This window comes from Amphibalanus amphitrite, unplaced genomic scaffold (genome assembly GCF_019059575.1).
Source record: "Amphibalanus amphitrite isolate SeventyFive unplaced genomic scaffold, NRLGWU_Aamphi_draft 000773F_arrow, whole genome shotgun sequence".
Taxonomy (NCBI): domain Eukaryota; kingdom Metazoa; phylum Arthropoda; class Thecostraca; order Balanomorpha; family Balanidae; genus Amphibalanus; species Amphibalanus amphitrite.
The window spans coordinates 25633-47825 of record NW_024882267.1 but is presented as its reverse complement, the minus strand read 5'-3'; the positions used below and the strand labels follow the sequence as shown (position 1 = coordinate 47825).

Here is a 22193-nt window from a genome sequence, read left to right as displayed (position 1 = left end):
GCTATTCTTAGAGTTCGTAGGACCCCTGTCAAGGTTAAACGACAAAGACTATGTGTTGTGGACCGTGCCGTGTTAACTGTTAAAGTGTTAATTATTCCGACTCAGTATTATAAAGCCCGTCTTTGCTCATGTGTTATGCATTCACATAAGCCGCTTTCACATTGTCTGTTGTTTGGTGTCTTCTCCCAAAAATCTCAGGACGACATAGAAGGAAACAATTTTAGCCTTGTATTTCGTGGAAAGGATTAAACTCATGACCGAACAACACTGTAAACAAACTGATAAGATATAAGATGAGCATCTCCTAAATACCGTTCGTTGATTGTCTGAGATCCTTGTAATGTGACCAAGGCGTGTTTGTTCCCTTGGGACCTAGTGTTTCCCGTTCTGTCTCGTCCATTCATCTATAGGCTGTGAGAAACTGCAAAGAGTCACAGTTTTAATCTTGTAGTTGCGCTATTCCGAAAAGAAATGTGTATTATATTTACCGGTTTCGGTGATGAAAGATTTTCAATAAAGCGTTTCATCGCTGTTGTTCCTATCATCCTGTTGTCATTTTGACGGTTCATCCCCCTCCTCGCCGTCCCTAGGTACGACTTCGCCGCGTTCGAGCTGTGCTGGACCGAGTTTCGGGAGCTGCGGGTGCGCGTCCCGTGCGACACCGAGCGTTACCTGATCTCCAACTACGGACCAGAGTGGCGCGTGCCACAACCCGTCTGGGACTGGAAAAGCAGCCCGCCCAATGTGCGCGAAAACGGCTACTGGACGCCAGAACAGATGGATGAAGCTGTGCAGTTGCTGGAGCCGTGAACCATGCAGTTGAAGGAATTGTGGTGTAGTCTGTGGTTCTCTAGTTTCGGTTCGAGGGGACCCAGGGATATGATGCGAGTCGTATAGATTCTGTATAGATAAGCCGAAAGTGATGCAGGGCTGTGATACACGGTAGAGTGTCAGGGCCCATGATAACCTACCGAGCCAGTGAAGGGTGCGAAGGGAGGCTTCAGTGTCAGTGTAGTCATGAAACGATGAACACATGGAATATCGTGCCATGTGCTGATATATAATTGATCAGCTGTGATAGCGTGAGAGCGAGGCAACATTTTACGTCTGTATGTTGAATGATGAAAGGCAGACGTCTGTTTTTAGCGGACTTGTCCTGGGTTTTTGTACGTTGGTGTCCCCTTTCCCAAGTCGAGATCTGTGACGATGAGACTAGCTCGTGCCATGTTCTGGAGATTGGATCCAGAAACCTTTCACATGTTGCTGAGCCGGCGGAGTGATAACGTAGTTTTTAAGAAACACGATTTGATGTGTCGTCAGCGATGAATTACATAATATTTGGCAAGTGTAATGCCGAATGATGAAAAGAGATCACCTTTTGTTATGAAATATTCGTGTGCATGTCATACATATTAGATAGCTTGCGAAATGAGATCACCTAATGCAACATTCACTGCAAATATATCATTGTTTAGTATCTACGCTGCCTTTTTGTTAATGATTGATCACACATTGCAGTTTGTTTAGCCCCAAATATTCAGAGTTGGTAGGTAACTTGTGCATGGTCAACCGACAAAATATGCCACCTAGCGGCCGTTCGCTTTCTCATTTGGTCTCAGATCAGTCATCCAATCGCGACATCCTAAACACAAACCCATACATTCGGTAGTATATTTGACCAGATGGATATGAATAAAAACCAAACCGATAACACGAAACACACAACCCAGACACGCTAACTCAGACACCACATAATATAACATTGGTGCCTGTACAGTTTGGCGACGCGACCGGAATCGGCCCGCTATGACTAGTATAATGTGAGCAGCCAGGACCACTGTCGTGTACTGACTAGAGAGTGGAGGTGGTACATAAACCCATGCACGCGCGCGTGGGGGAGCGAGAGGCCACAGCTCCGCGCCGGGCCAGCCGCGTTACAAATCTGGCGCATGCAGACGGAGACTGTGCGGGGACGACGTGAGACGATTCGGGAACCACACTCGGCAAGACGTGGGCGTAGCTGACAAGACGAGCAGCTTGGTCGTCGGTAATAAAAATCGACCCGACAAGCTTGCACAGATCCGCAGATCGTGGCGTGACATGACAATATGTCAACATCAGACCATACAATGTCATTGACCAGTTACGGAAACGGCATGCACCGAAGTATTGTGCATCGGAGCATCGATCTAATATTCACATTGCTATTTAAGGTGAGATGACATCAATAACACAAATTGCGGTGGTGATAATGTCTTGGATCAAATGTCATTGCACGGTGCCAGTCAAATACCGTAACATTGAACACACCGGATTAAGAATACACAGTGAGGGATTTTATATACCAGCTTTTCTTATCACGGATAACTAAACGTAGTTAGTATTACTAATGACAAGCTAATTATTGGCCATAATATCACCGGCAATACAATGGACTTGCCGCTTAACGTCAGAATAGGAAAAAGTCGTAATTGGTTGACAAGAAAGCAACACCTTCGCCGCTAGCTGCAATTAGCGGGTTCAGATGCCTGTTGAGTAAGAGTCAGGAGCGAGATGCTCCTGCCTCTTACTCAACAGTGGAGCGGAGGAAATGGGTCCTTAGCTTGGAATGAAATATTTTAACATGATTGATATAATCGTTATTAGGTCAGTTATGAGAATGACGCATGGATATTGGAAAATATTCCACTTCGACGATCATACAAGAAGCTTGGAGTAGGAAATGTAACAGATACGAAGCTTTAAGAGTGAGGAAGCTTTAATGTCAAAAAGTCATCTGCAAATGGCCCAATCAAGCTATGTGCAACGTCAATCTCATGCGTACCTGACTTGCAAATAGATTGCTGAAGCATCCAGCATCAGATGCGACAGTTTTCCCGCAACACACAATCTCGGGTTCACTGTCTGAACAATAGATGTCGCCTTGACAGCCGTGCCGTGCTGGTAAATAAATGCCGCTCAATACCAACACTGGACCACTGCCACTTACAAATACGTACTGGACTAATGAGCTTACCGCCTCGACCCTCTATCTGCGAAAGCTCGCTTCTCCAGACAAATCACACCGACCAGAGATCCCCATCGGTCTGATACTGTGACATGGCCCTCGGCACACATGGACCCGAACACCGGCACACGAACGCAACACCTTTGGTATGCCTTCACCACCAACACACGCCGACTAAACGGGGCCGGCAACCTTATCACGAACGCACGGGGACACCAAATTACTGTGGTTCAGTAAGTGTTTCCAGTCGTATCTGCTGCCCCGCCACTGGCTCCGATCATCGACTGAGCGGCTGAGGATAACCCGCAAAATGCCATAGCAGCGCTGCGGCCGACGGGTCAGCGCGAAGGGAGGCTAGGGCGGAAAGCGTGACTTTTCAATCCCCGCGAGTCACTCAGTCCTTGGCGACCGACTAGCAGTAAGCAAATCAGTCTCTGGCGACTTAATGTCACAATGCCTAAATGACTAAGTTGTTCCGACCTCAGCTGCCATCCCCTGACTGAGTGGCAGGGACGATTATGAAACTAGCTCCCATCTTCCTACCGACTACATCAAACCAGCGTATGAAGCGGCATCCGATTCCCCTATCCGCGAAGCTATCAGCAATGTCATCCGGACCATAATCAGACGGAGAAGAGTCGTACGGACCAGATCCATACAAGCAGGATCCTTACGCACCGGAGTCATACAGACGTACCGAACCGTGCGAGCCTGATTCATAGTCTGAAGCCATACGGATAAGTGTTGAACAAATAGGATCCGTCCAGCCAAGATTCGCAGTCAGCAGCCGTGCGAGCCAGTCGCACGGACCTGTAGCCGTGGCCTGCCTACTTGCCGGTGAAGTCTGGCCAGTACTTGACGTGGTAGCGGACCGTCTGTCCCTCGAAGAGTCGATCCAGCCAGCCGCCCAGCCCGTCCAGTAGGTGCTCCTCGAACAGTACCTCGTCACTGAGAGCCGCCCGGGCAGTCTGTTGATAAACGGGCATCCATAGGCTAATCAAGGCGAGGATGAAATCTCTCTCCGCTTCCCGGGTACCTCCCAGACGCTGGCAGAACATCCCCATTTTAACTGACCATGGTGACTTAATTCCTGGTAAAATTCGTGGAAAGATTGTTTCCATTTAGCAAAGGGTGCAAGCGAGTGCAAAAAGGGTAAGCCGAATTTAATTATGACAAGTCAATGCGTTTATGTTATGTTACATTTAAAGGCGACATATGATTCGATAGAGTACTTCAACTGCCAAGGGGCATCCCACTGCCTTACTTCCACCCACTCCGCAGCATAAACAAATCAGTCAATGTCATTGTAGCCTCAATACGCCTTAATGGCACCCCATCCTCTCTCCTCACCCTTTGCTCTCTCTTCTCTCCGGTCTCCACATCCGAGCTGCTGCTGTCGTCCTCATCAAACCCGAGAAACTCCCCGCCGCCCGTGGCGCCCCCTTTGGCCGTGCGGCGCCGGCGAGCGCCCGCTTTACCGCCCACCTCAGCGTGCTTGGCGTGATACATGCCTGCCGACACGTCCCGGGGAGGGAGGGGATTCAGTACAGTCTGTCAGCTGGGAGTGGAGTGGTGATACAGTGTGACAGGTCACGGTAGATACTTGGAAACAAGGGGCACTCCCGGCACGGCACGGCGGGCTTCGCCGAGGTCTCATCAGAGCTTAAAGGTAGTGTGCCAGCTTTCTTGGACCGTATGGAGTTAATGGCCCAGATAAGGAGAACCGGATTTTTAGAACTTATCCATACCTTCAAAACTCATGGAAACGTCTTAAATTCTTCAAATTTTGAGTACCCCAGTGCGAAATTCGCCCCGACGGGTTGTCGGTCGTACCCCAACCACATTTCACACCACTATGAACAATAAATGCACACACTGAAATCGCTATTACCGATATGCTCATCCAATCAAGTTTCGATAAACCCGTTCATCATCAGCTCCTGCGGTTTCGAACACGCCTGTTAGGTGGTGCGGTAGACCACGCCCAAAGCCAGGGCCCCGGTAACGTGAGGTAGCCGAGTCAGGGCAGCGTGCGCTGACCCAAGCCGGAGCCGCGCGTCCTCCCGGTGTCATGTGATAGCCCGGGGCTGCCCGCGGGGATGCGGTAGACCGCGCCCAAAGCTGCGGCCCCGGCTTGGGTCAGCGCACGCTGCCCCGACTCGGCTACCTCACGTTACCGGGGCCCTGGCTTTGGGCGCGACTTCTGCTCATACTTTGTGGTGCGGTGGTGGTGCGTCGGGCTGCACGCTCTGACTTCGGCCAAGAAAATGCGTCAGCTGATCATTGTCATTTCCGCCACTTGCGTGTGGTGAAATGGGGTCATAACTTATAAGACGGCTTTTTCATATCAATTATTTTACATAAAATCATATTTCAAACCATAAATAATGTTCGACAGCCAAATAAAAGAAACAATACCAATACGGGCTTACAGTTTAAGGCTCGACATTGTGTTGTCTACGATTAGACAGCTGATAACTCATTCCCGTACGTCGTATGGTCGTAATACTATAATGACCTTTGCTTATTGTCACAAGTGCGCCGCATTCGCGATTGTTGCCCGACGCCTGTTTGCAGGTGAGCCCACTACAGTTGTTATACATATCTAAAAACCGATAAACTTTTAGGCGAAAAAGGCACTATTCCAGGTCCATTTTTGATTTTTTTGCGATATTAGGTAAAAACAGAAGCTTCTTATCCTAGGAAAAATAAAATGGGAAATCTTTCAAAGGTGGCACACTACCTTTAATGTGAGCAGCAAAACTTAGCCATGGCTGATGAGAAAGGTTAGTTGCGCTTCTCATTAAAACTTGAACAGGCAAGGAAGTTTCCATAAAAATTAAAGTGAAAGATAATAGAGGTAGGTCTATATACCAAAGTCATCTACATTTTGCCCAACTCGTAATGTTTTGGCAAACTTCAACATAGCTTACAAAATATTCCATTGAAAAGATAACACTGATAAAACTTTAACTCAAATAAATCTACCGTGGTGTGGCTGTTCTAAGATCAATAAGCTCCCATTAAAGGAAATAGTTCACTTTTAACATGGGGTTTGGAACTGGAATAGCAGTTTTGTTGCTTGCGCTGAGACTAGCACAAATCAGAAGCTTTTACGGCCCAACGATCACCCTAGACGAAGATATTCCATTTTTCGTTCCGAAAAGAGTGCCTTGCAGAGGAATGCGTGCCTTGCTGAGGAATGCAGTCACGTCATCGTCAGCCAATCAGAATGCTGCTTACGGCCGATGGGTTTGTCCTACGCAATATGATTGGTCAACGCGTAATAAGCTTCCGCGTCAAACATTATTTTATATAGAATATAGTTCTTCTTATACTAAAATATAGAAAATAATCCTTTTTACAAAAACGTTTTGTTTTATTTTCGGATCATTTTGAGCATAAAAAAACATAAATCCATAGCAAAATACTAATTTCAGGAAAGTGAACTATTTCCTTTAATATTTCCCATCGCATTTTCCCCGTTGTTCTACTGTCAACAACTCATAAGCACGATCATGTAGCGATCAGCAGACCGCATTATGCAGAGGGCCGTCCTAAGTGGGTCTGATCCTGTCCGTTTATGCAGAGAGTACTTGCCTCCCCGCCGTCAGCCGTACTCACAGAAGTACTTGCGGTAGCCGTTGATGCTGAGCACGGTACCGATGCAGTTTTTCGGGTTGATGTTGAGCTGTTGGTTGTCCGGCAGACTGGGCATCAGCAGACGCCGGTACCACTCCAGTCCGCGCTCCAGCACCACGAATGCGAACATCAGCGACTTGTTCCTGCGGCACAGCACACGCGACAGTGGCGGGTTAAATACACGCGCTGAACACTAATGACATAGGACCAGGGGCTCGGGTAGTTCAATATTACTTATATGTGAATGTGAAAATAACCGAGAACGTATGCATCACAAGCATCTCCACAACAACCCAAAAGTAACAACGAAGGAAGAAGGCAAACAATGAAGACATCATTCAAACTTCGTTCCTCTGACTCGGGCTTCCAGTACACCGTCACACCCCTCCCAATAAAGCCCTCTGTTGTCTCCCATCCCTTCCCAGCACCATATGCTCCCCAAGACCTACTTCCTGTAGGGCCAGACGATGCGGTGGAAGCGCGCCAGCAGGTTGGCCTTGCTGTCGGCATCCACCAGCAGCACGATGGTGCGGCAGCCGGGCTTCAGCAGGCGCACCAGGCCGTTGTACGTCTCCACACGCATCTCATGGACCCGCAGCTGGGCGGTACCCGTGCCAGACCGGGTGGGCGGAGTGCGCCCCTCGGCCCGGTACCGGCTCTGAATGGACTCCTCCTCCATCTTACTGCACCGGGAGAGAAGCGGAGCGCAGGGGGGTTGAGACGGGGTGGGCGAGAGGGGATCGTGTTACTGTGAGTGATGGCAGAAATGCGCTCACGCAAGTATGAAACAACATACGGAGTAGAAGCACAGACATACCTGATAGCCATGTGGGTTTTCTTTCAGGTTTTCAAAAAGCAGCCCAAGCACAAGCAACAGAGGGTTTAATCTAGATAGCCTGTGGCTGAATTTGGCTAAAGTTGCATAACTGATACCAGGAAATGTTTTATTTTTCAAATTACTTGTGTTGTGCTAATACCTACTTATAACAACAATCCGTTTCAAAGCATTTTACGGAATATGCTAACTTGAAAACATGAAAGTATCCGCTTACAACACGCTCCCTTCGAGACATTACCACTCCTTACCCAACTTCTTTGAAAACAGTAACGATAGCTCCCCCTCCCCTCCCCATCCCGCTCACAACAGGTATGTAGGCCATGAGGTAACCAATATCTCCCCTCCCCCCCCCCCAGCCCCCCATTCCACTCACACCAGGTAGGCCATGAGATAGCCAATCCCCCCCCCCCAGCCCCCCATTCCACTCACACCAGGTAGGCCATGAGGTATCCAATACCCCCTTCCTCTCCCCCCACCCCCCCCCCCCCCACCCCCCATTCCACTCACACCAGGTAGGCCATGAGGTACCCGCCGGCGATGAGGAAGACGATGGTGGCCACGACGGAGACGGCCGGCACCACCTCGTCGCGACTGAGCCGGTCCAGCACGTACTCCCACAGGTGGTACAGCCGGCTGGCGATCCGGCGCAGCAGCGGGTGCGCGTGCTCGTCCACCAGCTCCTGAAATTACAGTCAGGAGGGCATGGTAAGGTCAGTGGAGGTCACATAAAGGTCAATGGGTCAGTAAGGGGTTACAGAAGGGTCAGCGGGGTTCACGGATAGGTTAGAAAGGGGTCACGGGGGGTCAGTGATGCCATTAGTAAGGTCGTAAGGGCCACGGAAAGATTAATACGACACAGATATAAAAGTACTGCAAGGTCAATAAGAGAGTGGCAAGGTCAACAGGGATATGGATAAGAAAGGATAGGTATGATCTGAACTGCAAGACTCATCAACAACCAGTCAACAAGGCCCGAAATGAAGGCAACTTAGCAGTCTGACTGGCTATGCAATACTATACAAATAACTCCGTGAAAGACGAATCACAGAGCCCTTGGTAAGACCAGCAAGCGCAACTTCTTAGTTTCCTACACTGGGTGTACGAGCACGCATAAGAAAGATGAGCATTGAGCAACGCCGGCAGCTGTTACGTCCTCCCATAACTATCGGTTTAAACTGCTGTTGTGTCCAATGGGCAAGTCGTGCTCGTGTTTGGGGAGACAAGAGGACTTAATAATTTCGATTGTTACCTACGTCTCCATCTCGCACCGAATGTATATTTCAATTAGAAGTTAGCAAATTCAAACCAATAACCATCACTGATATTTCTTAATCACGTGAGCGCCGGCTAGTACGCATAGGTGCGCCGTGCAATACAGTACATTGAAGTGGCTAGCAAGAAATGTAACGACATCCACTTATGTTCCGAAAATGAGATGCGTCGAAACCATCACTCACGCACTTGCCTAAGGGAACATAGCACAAAGGGTCACGTTTTTACAAAGTCACAAAGTAGCTGTAATCACGGGTAACAAATCGTACAAAACATGACAAGTTACGCAACATCACCAATCATCCTTACTAATCGACGCCGAAGCGACCGACCCTTCAGTTTTATATCTCCCGTGTTCCCTTTCAAAGCCGCGGGTCACTGGAATGCGACCATTAACGCTTCAGTTGCCCTGGGGCTACTGCAGTCGACTCGGCCCTGCAGTAATTGTCGAACGAAGCAGCCGCTGAATGCTTCAGGACACCTCAGGCGTGTGCGCATAGCAATGACGCAACGCACACACTATCGCAGATGAGATGCAGAACTGAGAGTCCCGACTGGCTCCAAGCTTCATTCCTTTGTCGGAAACTGTGATGTATATACAGTGCATAGTTACTTTTACTTTCGATGAACGATTGGCGAAGTGAATCTTCCCGTGCAAAGCGTTCTATTTCGGTGACACCTGACAAGGACGTTGTCAAACGTAAATACTATACGAACGGACCGTCAGAATTAACGTCGAGTTACGGTCAGCACATGAATGCACCTTAGATTTATATCTTGTAGCTTGTAAATATTTCCACATGGCCTGGTTATTTCAATGCCTATACACTGTAGCAATCAAGTAATTCAAAGACCACGAAGCAGTCCATTTATTGAGAGCATTCGAGCTAGATGGGGCCAGCCGCAAAGACTAGTATATACTCATTCTCTGGCAGAACGGGCGAAGTAAGAGGTGCGAGAACATGAGTACATACATATAGCTTACGCGCGTCAAAGTAAAAACGCGCGTGTCAGTGACCTCTCAAGTCACTGACGTAAGCCGTTCTTCGCATAACCGACACTCACGTGTTAACAATATGCCATCCAGCCCCCTCCTTCGTCGCGGGCGTTCATGGCTAACAGTGAGCCCCGGTCGGGTGACGGGTTCCATCTGACCCTCCGCCGTCTGCCGCTAGTATATCACCGTTCTGCCGTCTCGAGAGCACCACCGGACTCCGCCGAGCGGCCTGGAGGACTGCGAGAGCACCACTCGATTCGCCCCGATCCCGAGTTGGTCCATCGAGAGGTCGACTATTGGAGTCGCAGTCCGCCCACCGGCCTCTCTACAGGCTCTCGGCTCCAGGAAGGACCGCAGGTGGTGGCCAAACCTGCGTCACAGCCGCGGTGGAACAAACGCGACGCCCACGGCTGCCAGGAAGCGGCATGAGGATATTTTTGGAGCGACTCGTGGCTGCTATTTATTAGCTTGTTGAGAACAACAGACGGGTATAGATTTTCAAGAGGCTATACAGGATAATGAGATCTCATGCAAGTTGTTAGTATACCTTACAGGCAAGTCTACAGTTAGGAGAGTCGGTTATAAGAAAGGCCTGATGCTTGGGGAGATTGGGAAGATGAGTGCTGACCACAGAGACAAAGGACCATGTGGACAGGAGCCAGCAGTCTTTGGTCTAAACTCTAAATCAACGCGTGCAGCCCACTAAGCCAGCACGTAGAAATACTGTCTGATTCAGCGGTATCGTTGCCAGCTAGCCATCTAGTCCAGTTGGTGTCTGAGCCAGCGATGTTACCCAAACCATCGTGTGCTGTCTGTTAGTGCCAGCCGCGCCAGCGCATACTGCCTGTCTGGACCAGCAAGTTTACCTGTACTGTCTGCTGTTTGTAGCTGAGCCAGCAGGTGCTGTATGTCTGATCTAGCGAGCGTTTGTGTAAGCCACCTTGTGTCCGTTTGAGCCGGCGAGTTTGACTGAGCCACCCACCGAGGGGTCTGTTTGAGTCTCCCGAGGTTTTCTAAGCCACTGCGGCTTTATCTGAGCCACCAATCGCTGTCTTCTTCCGCAAAATCTAGTAAAGTGGATAGGTAGGTGGATAGGTAAAATGGATAGATACGGGGTGAGTCAAAGGCGGTCGGACAGCTATAGAGCACTCGGCGCTTATAAGAACGCTTCGGGTAGATCATTATATCAGGCTGGAGAATAGAGGGCAAATATTCTATTGTTGTTTATTGGAGCTTTAGGACAAATATTCTATAATCACTTGAATCATTTCATCACCTCATTCAAAAGTACTGACCCCAATGATGGGTCAGACAAGGTCAAAACGCTGGAGCTGCGGGGTATCGATCCCCGTACCTCTCACATGCTAAGCGAGCGCTCTACCACTTGAGCTACAGCCCCTATCAGCACTAGGAGACTCTCACGGTCGAGAGCTCCCTGACGGTCCCAAACCAGATGACCTTCGTCACACGCGCCGCGCGGCCGCCGCACCCACAACACAGACGCTCCTTTGAAACAGAAAGTGACGCCGGACACACGTCCCTTCCCGCTGCTTCTCGCGGTTAGTGGTCAGATGTCAGAGGTCACTGGTCGGTGGTCAGTGGTCACTGGTAAGCACCGCACCCTGACCCCGCCCGTCACAAGAGTCACCCGGGCCATCGCAGACTGGGGGCATTCCGAGACTGGTCAGAACACAGTTGACCGAACGAGGTCATTGTGCAGGCCACCACTGCATTGCACTCTTTTGATGCTACACCTTTTTAGGCGCAATTTAAAAAAGTTAAAGACCAAAATCAAAAAGTTTACATTCGAAATGCACGTGAACGTTTTGAATTTGGTGTTTAACTTTTTGAAATTGCGCCTAAAATGCTGTAGTTTCATAGTAGGGGTGATGTCTATTGTCCGTTGTCATAACCAATGTGGGTTTAAGCGAATCTGGAGAGCGAAGATCAAATAAATCGATGTCGCACCAGAAATGCCAGCTCACCCAGAGGTGTCAGTTATTTCCCAATGAAATGCTGGAGTCACGTGCAGCCTGGTCCAGCCGATGTATAACATAATTTCACCATGTTTAAATAGGCAAAACTATTGCCACAGCTCGTGACCTTGAGGAGGCAGTACGATGCCAATCAACCAACCAAAGCCCGGGTGAGTCCCAGTAATCACACCACAACTGAGCGCAATGTTCCCAATACGGAGAATGTGGCGCTCACGAATCACGCCACAAGAAACCATCAAGGGAGCTCCCATGGATGGAGTATGCTGGCTGACCTCGGAGCGACCAAGATGCAGAGAGGTGCAAAAACAGCGAACCTGTCCGTGCGGTCACAACTCCGCCGGACAGCACCGGTCGCCGAAGACGGCAGATCCACTCACTCAGCCATTAGAAAACCACACGTTTGATTGAAATGCCAGATAGCGATACCGGTAGTGGAGTGGCTGTAAATAAGAACAGATCTGGGTTGACTAGATGGGGTTTCGCTTCAAAACAGGTTTTCAGAGATGTCTAAGAAAAACTAAATCAGAGACTACTTATATAGTTTCTTATTAGTTTCTTATAGTTTCCCTGGCTAACGGCGAGGATTAGCCATCGAAATATCATAGATCGTATGGGAGCCCCTGAAGCGTAACTCATTACGAGTACCTAAATCAAAATATCTTTAATCCAAGATAGATGAGCATTGATCAAATAAGCGTAACTGCGCATTACAAACGGAGTTACGGCCGATACTCAATACAAAATACGCGTGCAATGCGTATTTACACTCGTAAACAGAGGTCTATATGCAGAGGTCTCGTATTACACTCGTATACAGAGGTCTATAGACCTCATAGACAGAGGTCCGGAGTTGTACTTGAGCGTGCTGATGTAAAATAATTCGGAAAGCAACTGAGCTACTGAAAGAGACAAAATTTGATCACAAGACCTTTTGCAAAGATGAAATAAATCACACGAACGTAGCCATTGATATGGCCCAGGCTAGCCTTGGATGGGGATATGAAAAAAGTAAGTAATAAAACCCTCACCGTATTTCATTCGCATTAGTGAAACATGACATTCGTAGATAACATTTTAGAAAGACCTTTGCCAACGATTAGCAGCTAACGTTTACGTTCCCTCTAAATATGCTGAAATGACAGCGTTCGAGACATAACAAACTGGGATGAGCCAGCTATTCTTAAGCCATCCTTCACCGCACTCGCTGATACATTCGGACGCGTCGTGTCTGTCACTCGGACTCTGGTTGAAATCAAGAGTTGGAGGGAGTTTTTCACCATCATGGACCCGGTTATCACACCTTCTAAACCGATAACAGACCAGGCAATTACCCAAAGACCACAACCTTGAATGCAACTGAAGCAAACACGTTGCATCAGAGAGCTTACGAACCGAATGCTAGGTCACTCATGAACGTCTTGGTTTATTCTTGCCCAGGATAATAGAGTTCTTGCTCTCCATTACATTTACCCAGCAACTAAATAAAATAAATATAAATGCATCTTTCTTCTCGTCACCGCCTTCCACCCCAGTGACGTCAAACGCGTTCCGAGGGGGCGGCCAACAGATGGTTAGTGGGGTTATGCCTTAGCCAAAATAGGAAATACTGCTGAACCCATAAACCTAAGTAATATTGAAAAAGAAGAAAATGATTTTCTCGTGATGGTGTTACACGCGAATCGTTTGGAATAGTATCATCACGGAGAGAAGAATAAATAGAGCGAAACAAAATAAAAAGAAAATAACTACCAAATGATAATTATTGGCTGTCCACGATAAAACAAGCACTGTCAAATCTCCAATAAGCAGGTATTCCGAGCCCGGACCATCTGTGGAACGCACTACATAGTTACTACCCTGAAAATACCGTGCATATCAGCCGCTTACAATGCAGTTATAAAGCCCTCCACTACTACCTTCTACACGTTAACACGTCACCTGCAGACCAGCGGTGATTGAAACGGCGTCAATTGCATATCAACAGCCAACCGACTCCCATTCATGAGCTATCCTCGCAGCCGATACCCAGCAAGCGCTTCACCGCATGTTATGCTGTGCCATCTGTCAAGTTTGCATTCGCTCTTTTTCTCGGATCAATTCTTCAAAAGGGAAAAGGGACACCAAATAATTAAAACAGCAATAGCAGTCATGATACGGCTTTCATGCCATCTTGCCGCCCATTCGTGCAACTCCCGCCCCCCCCCCCCCCCCCCTTTCCCGACTCGCACCCCGCACGCGCGCGCCGCTCACCACTCGGCGCCGCGCTAGGAGATGGCAGCGCGGCCCGACGGCAGGCGCAGAGAGCTGACGGCCGCGGCGACGGCAGCACCATGCGGTCACAGCGGTGCGCGCGGCTCCAGCTCCTCGTGATGTGGCTGGTGACAGCGGCCAGCACCGCCGAACAGAGGAAGACCTACGACGGGTGAGTGGCAGCCGCACGTGCACATGAAGGTTTGAGTCTTTTAAATTTTAAGAGTTTTCGCGTCTTTTGAACTAATGAAATCAGTTGTTGGGCGTGTCTAAGATAATATGGTGTATGTTAATAAGTTAATGTGCATTCTCTTTCTCATGTGTACCTATGCAAATTTTGTGAACTTAACATTCAGGCCAGGAAGTAGAATAGAATTAGCATGCAATTAAAAATAACTTAACAATTGCAAGTGAAGTTTGTGAAATGGCGAATAAAATTTGCATATCCAATCATCAATGAGCTCCAACATGTTGAGTACTGGATAAGTTTCACTGTGATAACTTTTCACAAGTTTCATTGAATTTAAATATATGCAGACTCCACTAAACAGATTCCCACACTCTCAACAAACAAGGACGCATGTAATTCACCATTGCTCAATACTAATGCATTATGGATTAGATGCATCCTCTTCTCACAAAGTCGAAAGTGCCTCCAACCACTGAAAGGTCGTTAATGAGGTGTTACATCATTTTCGAGCCCTGTGTAGGACAAGGCGCAGCGATGACGACAAAGCTCGCCCATGACATGGCGTTTTGGTATCGAAAAGGCTCGTCCGCACCATCTGCGAAACGTTTCACAACCTAGCGAGTACTTGAGTTGGTCTTTGTCAATTCACAGAACGTCAAAAATGCTACCGACTCTTAGCTCATTTCTATGCTCTGTTGTCGACTTGGTAGCTTGTATTCGACTGCATACATTGGGCAATACTTTTTTGACTCCTGTCTTTACAAAACGCTCGCTCCCGATTTAGTCGCTGCATTCCAGGCTCCCTACCGATTTGGGTCCTCAGTAGTAACTTAGCTCACAACTCCACGTTATGCGGCTCGGCCACCAGCCTGCAACTGCCGACTCGGCCCCGGCAGAATCGGAGACACCCGGTTCCATATTGGTCGATCACCGGTTCATTGGTGACTCTGGAACCGGAGAATCTCCTCTCATCTCACCGGAAGACTACCGGTTTGTCCAGTCGACACATATGTACGGGCCGAACAGAGGCCGGGAGGGAAGGAGGTACTCTCACTCTTTGAATATCACATCACCGCGCCGTCATGACACGCGCCGCGGACAGGAGACAATACCAGGACCGTCACTGGGCGTTGCGCGATCTTATAGAGTGAAAACTATCAGCGATCATCGCGAATTCGAAGCCGTGACTTACTGAAACGAGTCGCCAACCGGAAACAGGGAGGACGGAAACAAAGAGTAAAAGTTAACCCTCACAGCTAGTCTTAAAGTATTCTGACACTCGTCGCGCAGGTCGATTCCGAATATGTTAGAGATGCATTGCATTCATCACGCTAGCTGGATGCTCTTATAAATAGTGATTGCCTATGCGAGTGGCATTAGTGCATTAATTGCAGGCTGGCCATTGAGAGTCCGTTGATGGCTCTCGGACCGGTCTACGCTCGCTGCAGCGAGAGTAGCGGCACATACTGAAGAAGCGACCAACGCAGGCATGGCACGCGCCGGCAGGGAGGGTCGCTTTCACTGGAGATCACTGCAGGCAGGCAGGTTTTGTGCCCTCGCCGCGGGCGGAATGCCCGGCTGACCCGCCGTGCCGATCGGCGTGACCGCTTCCGAGCATCCTTTTTCTAGAGCAGAACACTCGGCTGAGACCAAGTTTGATGTGCGTGTAAATATGACAGGATTCAGTCCTGAGCCCCGTCCGAAACGCGCCTCGACGACGGATATTTAGATTAAATTTATATAACATGAGGGTTGGTGACCTTGTCTGTGTCAAAAGTCATACCCGAGCTTAAAACACGGACGAATCGCTGATGTCAAACGCCTTACTGGACAATTCTGACTTATCAGTCGGATATAACTGGTAAATGACACGGACATTTCCTCACCAAATCCGATAAAACAGCCGTGAAACCGCCTTTCCGTCAACGATCATATCCATCTCATCATTCAAAACAGTCCCAAATTGAGTCGATCTCTAAACCATGTCCACCCACCGTTACAGCCACAACACGTGCCAGTGTGACCCGACCCGTATCAAATGTGACAATGGTATGACGAAAATGACATGTCGCCAAAGACGCCTGGCGTGACGGTCAGCTATAAGGACACGGAGCCAGATGACCGCCCGTGCCGCACAGGGCCGCCCAGATGAGAGCCAAATCTATCCCATTGATTATCAGCACTGACTGCTAATAACAGCGCGTGTCCTTAAAGGAAGCCCTGGGAGCCGCGCAGCAGCGGGAGCAGTAATGCAAATCAGGAGCGCCTGTCACCATGTCAAAAAGTTCAGGCGCATAATTAATGTTAAGAGAAATCCGTCCGGGAAAAAATAAAGCGCGTATGAAAGAATGGAACTATGGGTCATAGCAACATCTACATAAAGCCGTTTAGGAGAACTTACGAACTTAAAAAAAAATCAACTCTACACGCTTGCACATTGCACGGGCACAAGTTGAACCGCCCTCTGAGCATAAATTCAAGCTAAACAGGGCTTGTATGAACCCATAAATGCACTAACCGAGACTAACTGACAAATGCACAATGGACAGCCTTAGCCGGATGCCATACCATCCACCCCGAGCTACATCCCATCCCAGTGTCACAGACATGCACATGGACAAACACAGATGGTAGGCGTATGAGGCGACACAGTGGACAGTCGCGAGCCGCGCCTCATGGTCCGGTGATCCCCGGACACTGTCCAGCCATCAGAGAGAGTCGCCCGCAGCCGCGCCGGGCGGGCAGGGTAGGGCGCGTGGTCCACCACTATCGGCAGAGCGCGGACTGTGTCGTAACCGGACGTTATGGTCGCTGGGTCAACGACGGAGGTCACTTGCACGCAGCGCTGACTTCGAGTTAGCTTGTTCATTAAAGGGAGAGATATTGTTTTCACCGATGACTTTTATGCAAGCTAAGTCGGCATTCCTGCATGCTTGATACGCACTACTCTGATAAATTTTTATATGAATATTCTGTTGCTACGAAGCCTTCCTCGACGTACCAACACCTACTTAAGCCCGCAATTATACCACCTCACAATAGGCTACCCCACCAGGCTTTACTACTTAGTTTCTAGCAAATACGCTTAGTTATTCATCTTGCCTCACACGTTGTTACGGAGCGAGCGAAGTGAGAAGCCATGCGAAGACGGACACGGGATACCCCAGAACTAATGAAAACAGTAAAGAGCGTTCGCTGCCACTCGGGTTAATAACAATGACGCACTAACAGCCGGTGAAGTGGCATGGCTGGTGATTTTCTGGACACTCGAGAGCGGCTCAGTCGGGCATTGACACCGCGCGCAGGTGTGACAGCCGGTGGCTGCGTGGGTTAATACGATGGTTGTGTACTGTGTACAAAGTGGGCGCGTGCTGAGAGGGATACCATGGCGCGATATACGCATCGGGGAACAGGATATGTATCAATTACTCACACTGATATCAGCAAAAGAGTGTGGCTGATAGGATAGTTGCACCTGTCCAAAACTACTTGCAATTAAAAAATGACAAGCGCTAACCTTCAATAGCGTTAAGTTGCTAGTGGTAAAATACCATTAAAATCGTATTCAGCCAACATAATAAATACGTATAAATAACAAATCTTATCTCAAAACAAAGACAGAAAAACGTACTTGTGAGTGATTATTAGGCGGCTATACCCCACTCCGTCTCTCCCTCACCAGCCCTGTCTCTACGCCCTCAGACACCGCGTGTACGATGTGGCCGTGGCCAACCGGAGCCAGGCCTCGCAGATCCGGCAGCTGGTTGACGACGGTGGCTTCGAGCTGTGGGACGACAAAGGAGGCTCGTCCGGCTGGTTGCAGGTCCAGGTCGGACCCGACGACGTCCCACGACTGGAGAGCGCCCTCAACACCAGCGAGGTGCCGTTCCGACTCCGAATAGCCGACGTCCAGAGCATCATCGACTCGCAGCAGTCGGAGAATGAGGCTCACCGCGCCGGAGGCCGCGCAAAAGATCTCCTGAGAGACGGTTCAGGAAACTCCAGTAGCCGTGCCATGCGAAAACTGAACGCCTTCCCGGGTTTCGGCACCAACGCCGACAATCGAAGAGGCCGTCTGGACAGCGGAAGTGACAGAGACGGCGCTGAATTAGAAACCAACAGCATCTACGATGAAGAAGACGATGACTCTGATATCGACGGGTTCAACCTGGGCGCCTACCACCGTTTCTCCGACATCGAGGCGCTGCTGCGGCGACTGCCAACGCGGTTCCCCGACCACATCACCCTGCACGTGATCGGTCGGACCCACGAGGGACGACCTCTGTACCTAGTACGGCTGAGGGAGGACGTCAGCGCGCCGGCCACCAAGCCAGTGATGTGGATTGACTGCGGCGTGCACGCACGAGAGTGGATCTCGCCGGCCATCTGTCTGTACACCATCGGCCGTCTGCTGGCTGGCGACCAGGGCTGGCTAACCAAGTACGACTGGCACCTAGTGCCAGTGATGAATCCGGATGGCTACGAGTATTCGCACACGCATGATCGTCTCTGGCGCAAGAACCGACGTCCAGTCAACTACTGCACTGGTGTGGATCTCAACCGAAACTTCGCGGCGCGCTGGGGCACGTTCGGCGTGACGTTTCTCGAGTGCGGCCTAACGTTCCCCGGCTACCGGCCGTTCTCAGAGCTCGAGAGTCGCGCCGTGCGTGACGCCGTGCTCCGCGACCGGCGCCGTATCGCCGCCTTCAACTCGATCCACTCGTACGGCCAGCTGTGGCTGCTGCCCTACGGCTACAGCTGGTTCGCCAGCAAGGACATCGGACGTCAGCGCCGCGTGGGACGCGCCGCCACGCGCGCCATGCGTGCCGTCAACGGCGTGCCGTACCGGTACGGCATCTCGTCGCGCGTGCTGTACCTGGACAGTGGTACCAGTACCGACTGGGCGTACCGCGCCGGCGTTCGGCACAGCGTGGCCATCGAGGCGCGCGACAAGGGCTTCTACGGGTTCCTGCTGCCGCCGCGCCTCATCCTGCCGACGGCTCGCGAGGTCTGGGCCGGTCTGGCCCAGCAGGCAAGGATGCTGGCCCGCTGAGCCCCACATCATGTCACCAGTCAGCAAGTCCGGTCAGCAGTCAGCAGGATCAACCAACAGCCAGCAGAGCAGTTTGCGCTCAGCGGTGGAGCTAACGCATTCAATATCAATGCTGAGCTCACTCTGCCCTTACAAAAAGAGCGTTATCTATGTGTACACGATCGCGGTGAGACGATCTCATCGAAAACAGGTTTAGTGCGGCTCAGAAACGGGTCAACCTTCAGAGTTTGGTAGCTCAGTGAGTTCCAGCGGACTCTGTCAATTTAACCCGCCCATAATGCGCTCGACACTTGCCATCTAGTTGTAGCCGGTGTCCGTTGAGTCTCGAACGCCACGAAAGCTCACAATGGCCGTCCTCAGGGTATGGTCTGCGACCATAGCGAAGAGCGCTACGTCTCAGAAGGCGGCGCTTTGTCTCTAGTCAGCGTCGAAAAGCATGTGACCGGTGATGTCACAGGCCTGTGGTTTGTGACCGACCCGTTCGCATTCTGTTCTCAATGTGTCAATACATGTGTTATGTACGTATATTCAATACTGTATAACTCAACAAATGGTCATGCAATCTATATGACTGACCAAAAGAAAATGCTGTTTGTCAGAGGTATGTGATAACGCTACTCGAAGCTTTCGGTCGGGGACGCGGGACAGACCATTAACGCTTTACAAGCTCGATATTAAACATGAACAAAATTATAGCCGGGAACGCGGTATCTGGAGAAATAACTACCTATGAAGTTTGGATAAGACTGCGTTTCTTCATAGGCTTTGTCATAGTTCTCGTAGTTCTTAAAGAAATGACATTGCTATCATGCGACACCGCCTACTTCACCTGACAGTTGCTGAGCCAGTGTCGCGATGCGACGGAGGAGCACACGCATATATTAAGCAAAGGACGCTTACGAATTATGTCAGTGGGTGACGAGCTAACACTGGCAGATATCCGTCGGCTGGGGTATGCCGCTCCCGGAAATATTGTCCGATAAAAGGCAATCAAATGCACTGAATGGCAGAGCAAATAACAGGTTCATCGATGGAATCCGGCAGCACGCTGCTGAGCCTTCGCAAACATTGAAGAACTTCAGCAGCTATTTAGTTTTGTAGCAATAACAAACGTATCGATTATTTTTATATCATGCGAGCCCGAGGTATGAAACAGCAAATGAAGTTTTCACTGAGAAACAGTAGTAAACAATATCGGCGTATACTGTAGTCTCAGACTAGTCTTATGCTATTTACTCCCATGTAAAGGTGTTACGACTATAGCAACCCAAGGACTACGACAACACCTAGAAAACTACCACAAGGAGCAATTCCTGATGGAATAACCACGTCGTGAGTTCTCAACAAACAATAATACCAGTAAAACGCCTTTTGGGCGAAGAACGAGCGAGCGAGATAGTGAGCCCTGCAGGCTGCACGTGCGGAACGGCGAGAGGGTACTTCCAACGGGCTTGCGCAAAGCACCCTTCTAACCGGTCGCTAGCGGTGCACCAAATTTGAACGCAATCGGCCCAGCCGTTCCTGAGATCTGGAAACGGCATTCTGCACGTGCGCACATGCAAACGGGGTCCAAACTGACTTTTGCACGGCACCCTACTAACTGGTCCCCAACCGTGTACCAAATTTGAGCGCAATCGGCCCAGCCGTTCTCGAGATCTGGAAGCGCCCCCTGCACGTGCGCACGTACAGTAGCACCTTAACCGCAACACATGGGAATGCATTGCCTGGTGGGTGCCCACCTGTATGCCAAGTTTCAGCGAAATCGCCCCAGTAATTAGGGGAGAGCGGGGTCATTTGGCCGCCCGGGTCACTTTGGCCGCCCCATGCCTACGCGTTTTGACGGTCCCGAGCGATTATTTTTTAATATGGCATCATCCGCCGTCATAAGAACTACTTTGGAAAGAAACTAAGGAAACTCGGCGACGCCCAGTTTTTTGCAAAGCCAACGATATTTGAATTTTGGCTAAAAAACGTAACTTTTTCTTCTTTACGAAAAATTGCATGGTGTCCCTTATTTGGTTGACATCAAAATTTTAACTCTATTGGTAGAACAATCTGGTAATTCAGGGAGCTGTCTGACCCTTTTGCAAGTTTAAGTAACAATTTTTGTTTGTCTGCGGACCCCTTTTCCTAAAAATGTCATATTGGGGTAAATTGGCCGCCCAGCGACTCAGTTGATTTTTTGCCTAGTCTGCGAGCGACGCGCTGCGCTGGCTAAGTTCTGCCACTGAGGATGGTAATGCGGCGGAGTCTAAATGCAAGGGACAACCTAACCAAGGTGTCCGCTGATTGGCTTTCGGCACCCGGCGGCAGATGGTGAACCCGGGACGTCACATCGACCTCTACCAGGTGGCGCTGATTTTTCGTCGTGCCTAAGACGCCACCTTCACGCGGAAGAACATCCTTAAGGGATTCGAAGCAGCCGGGATATCGCCGCTCAACCGGGATATCTCCGACGACGAAGACTGCGCCGACGGCGGTCTTCGCACCGGTCGTCGCCCCAGCGACGGCAGATCAGCCCCGGCCGTGCTCCAGCCGCCAGCCTCGGCCGTGCTCCAGCCGCCAGTCTCGGCTGTGCTCCAGCCGCCAGCCCCGGGGCCGGCCGTGCTCCAGCTGCCTGCCGCGGCCGTGCTCCAGCCACCTGCTGTCGCCGTGTCTTAGTTGCTTGTCGGAAGCCCAGAGTCCATCCGACCACTTCCGCAGCTGCGCATCAACGTTCAAAAAGCCGGTCGGAGGAAAGGGCGTTCTAAAATCATGACTAACAGCCCGGAGCGGACGACTTTGGAGGGCGAGCAACAGGCACGTATGGCGAGGAGCAAAAAGCGGGGTCCACAAGCTGGACCGTCGAACCATTGAACGTCGGGAGCTGGACGTCGAACCATCGAACGTCGGGAGCTGGACCGTCGAAGAAACAGGGGCGCAAAGGTGAAAAACAGTGAAGCGCAGT

General features: G+C 50.1%; 3 protein-coding genes and 1 non-coding gene across 8 annotated transcripts in view; 2 read left to right on the top strand and 2 right to left on the bottom strand.

The window, feature by feature from the left end:
• LOC122365926 (fukutin-like) overlaps positions 1 to 1481 on the top strand; it is a 32088-nt gene extending 30607 nt beyond the window's left edge. For all 5 annotated transcript variants that reach the window (XM_043337573.1, XM_043337575.1, XM_043337574.1 and 2 more), the window contains one exon: positions 591 to 1481. In XM_043337573.1, coding sequence (XP_043193508.1) covers positions 591 to 810 — 220 coding nt within the window. In that variant the 3' untranslated portion in view covers positions 811 to 1481. The remainder of the gene's footprint in view (positions 1 to 590) is intronic.
• Positions 1482 to 1655: 174 nt separating this feature from the next.
• Positions 1656 to 22193, bottom strand: part of LOC122365922 (dnaJ homolog subfamily C member 16-like) — a 31370-nt gene continuing 10832 nt past the window's right edge. Inside the window, exons 10-14 of the mRNA XM_043337556.1 lie at positions 7995 to 8167; positions 7099 to 7332; positions 6632 to 6792; positions 4358 to 4518; positions 1656 to 3975 (exon numbers count right to left, since the gene is read on the bottom strand). Coding sequence (XP_043193491.1) covers positions 3835 to 3975; positions 4358 to 4518; positions 6632 to 6792; positions 7099 to 7332; positions 7995 to 8167 — 870 coding nt within the window. The 3' untranslated portion in view covers positions 1656 to 3834. The remainder of the gene's footprint in view (positions 3976 to 4357; positions 4519 to 6631; positions 6793 to 7098; positions 7333 to 7994; positions 8168 to 22193) is intronic.
• Trnaa-agc lies at positions 11083 to 11155 on the bottom strand. Its single transcript has one exon. It is a non-coding gene; the product is annotated as a tRNA-Ala (tRNA).
• On the top strand, positions 14027 to 19832 carry LOC122365923 (carboxypeptidase B-like). The gene is made up of 2 exons (XM_043337557.1): positions 14027 to 14175; positions 17896 to 19832. Exons 1-2 carry the CDS (start codon positions 14084 to 14086, stop codon positions 19244 to 19246), a joined length of 1443 nt encoding a protein of 480 aa, XP_043193492.1. The 5' UTR covers positions 14027 to 14083; the 3' UTR covers positions 19247 to 19832.

Excerpts from the sequence above, each read along its gene's own strand:
- LOC122365923 (XM_043337557.1), top strand. The coding sequence starts at position 14,084 with ATGCGGTCACAGCGGTGCGCGCGGCTCCAGCTCCTCGTGATGTGGCTG. Across the intron at positions 14,176-17,895 it reads CAGAGGAAGACCTACGACGG|ACACCGCGTGTACGATGTGG; the intron begins GTGAGTGGCAGC and ends CTACGCCCTCAG.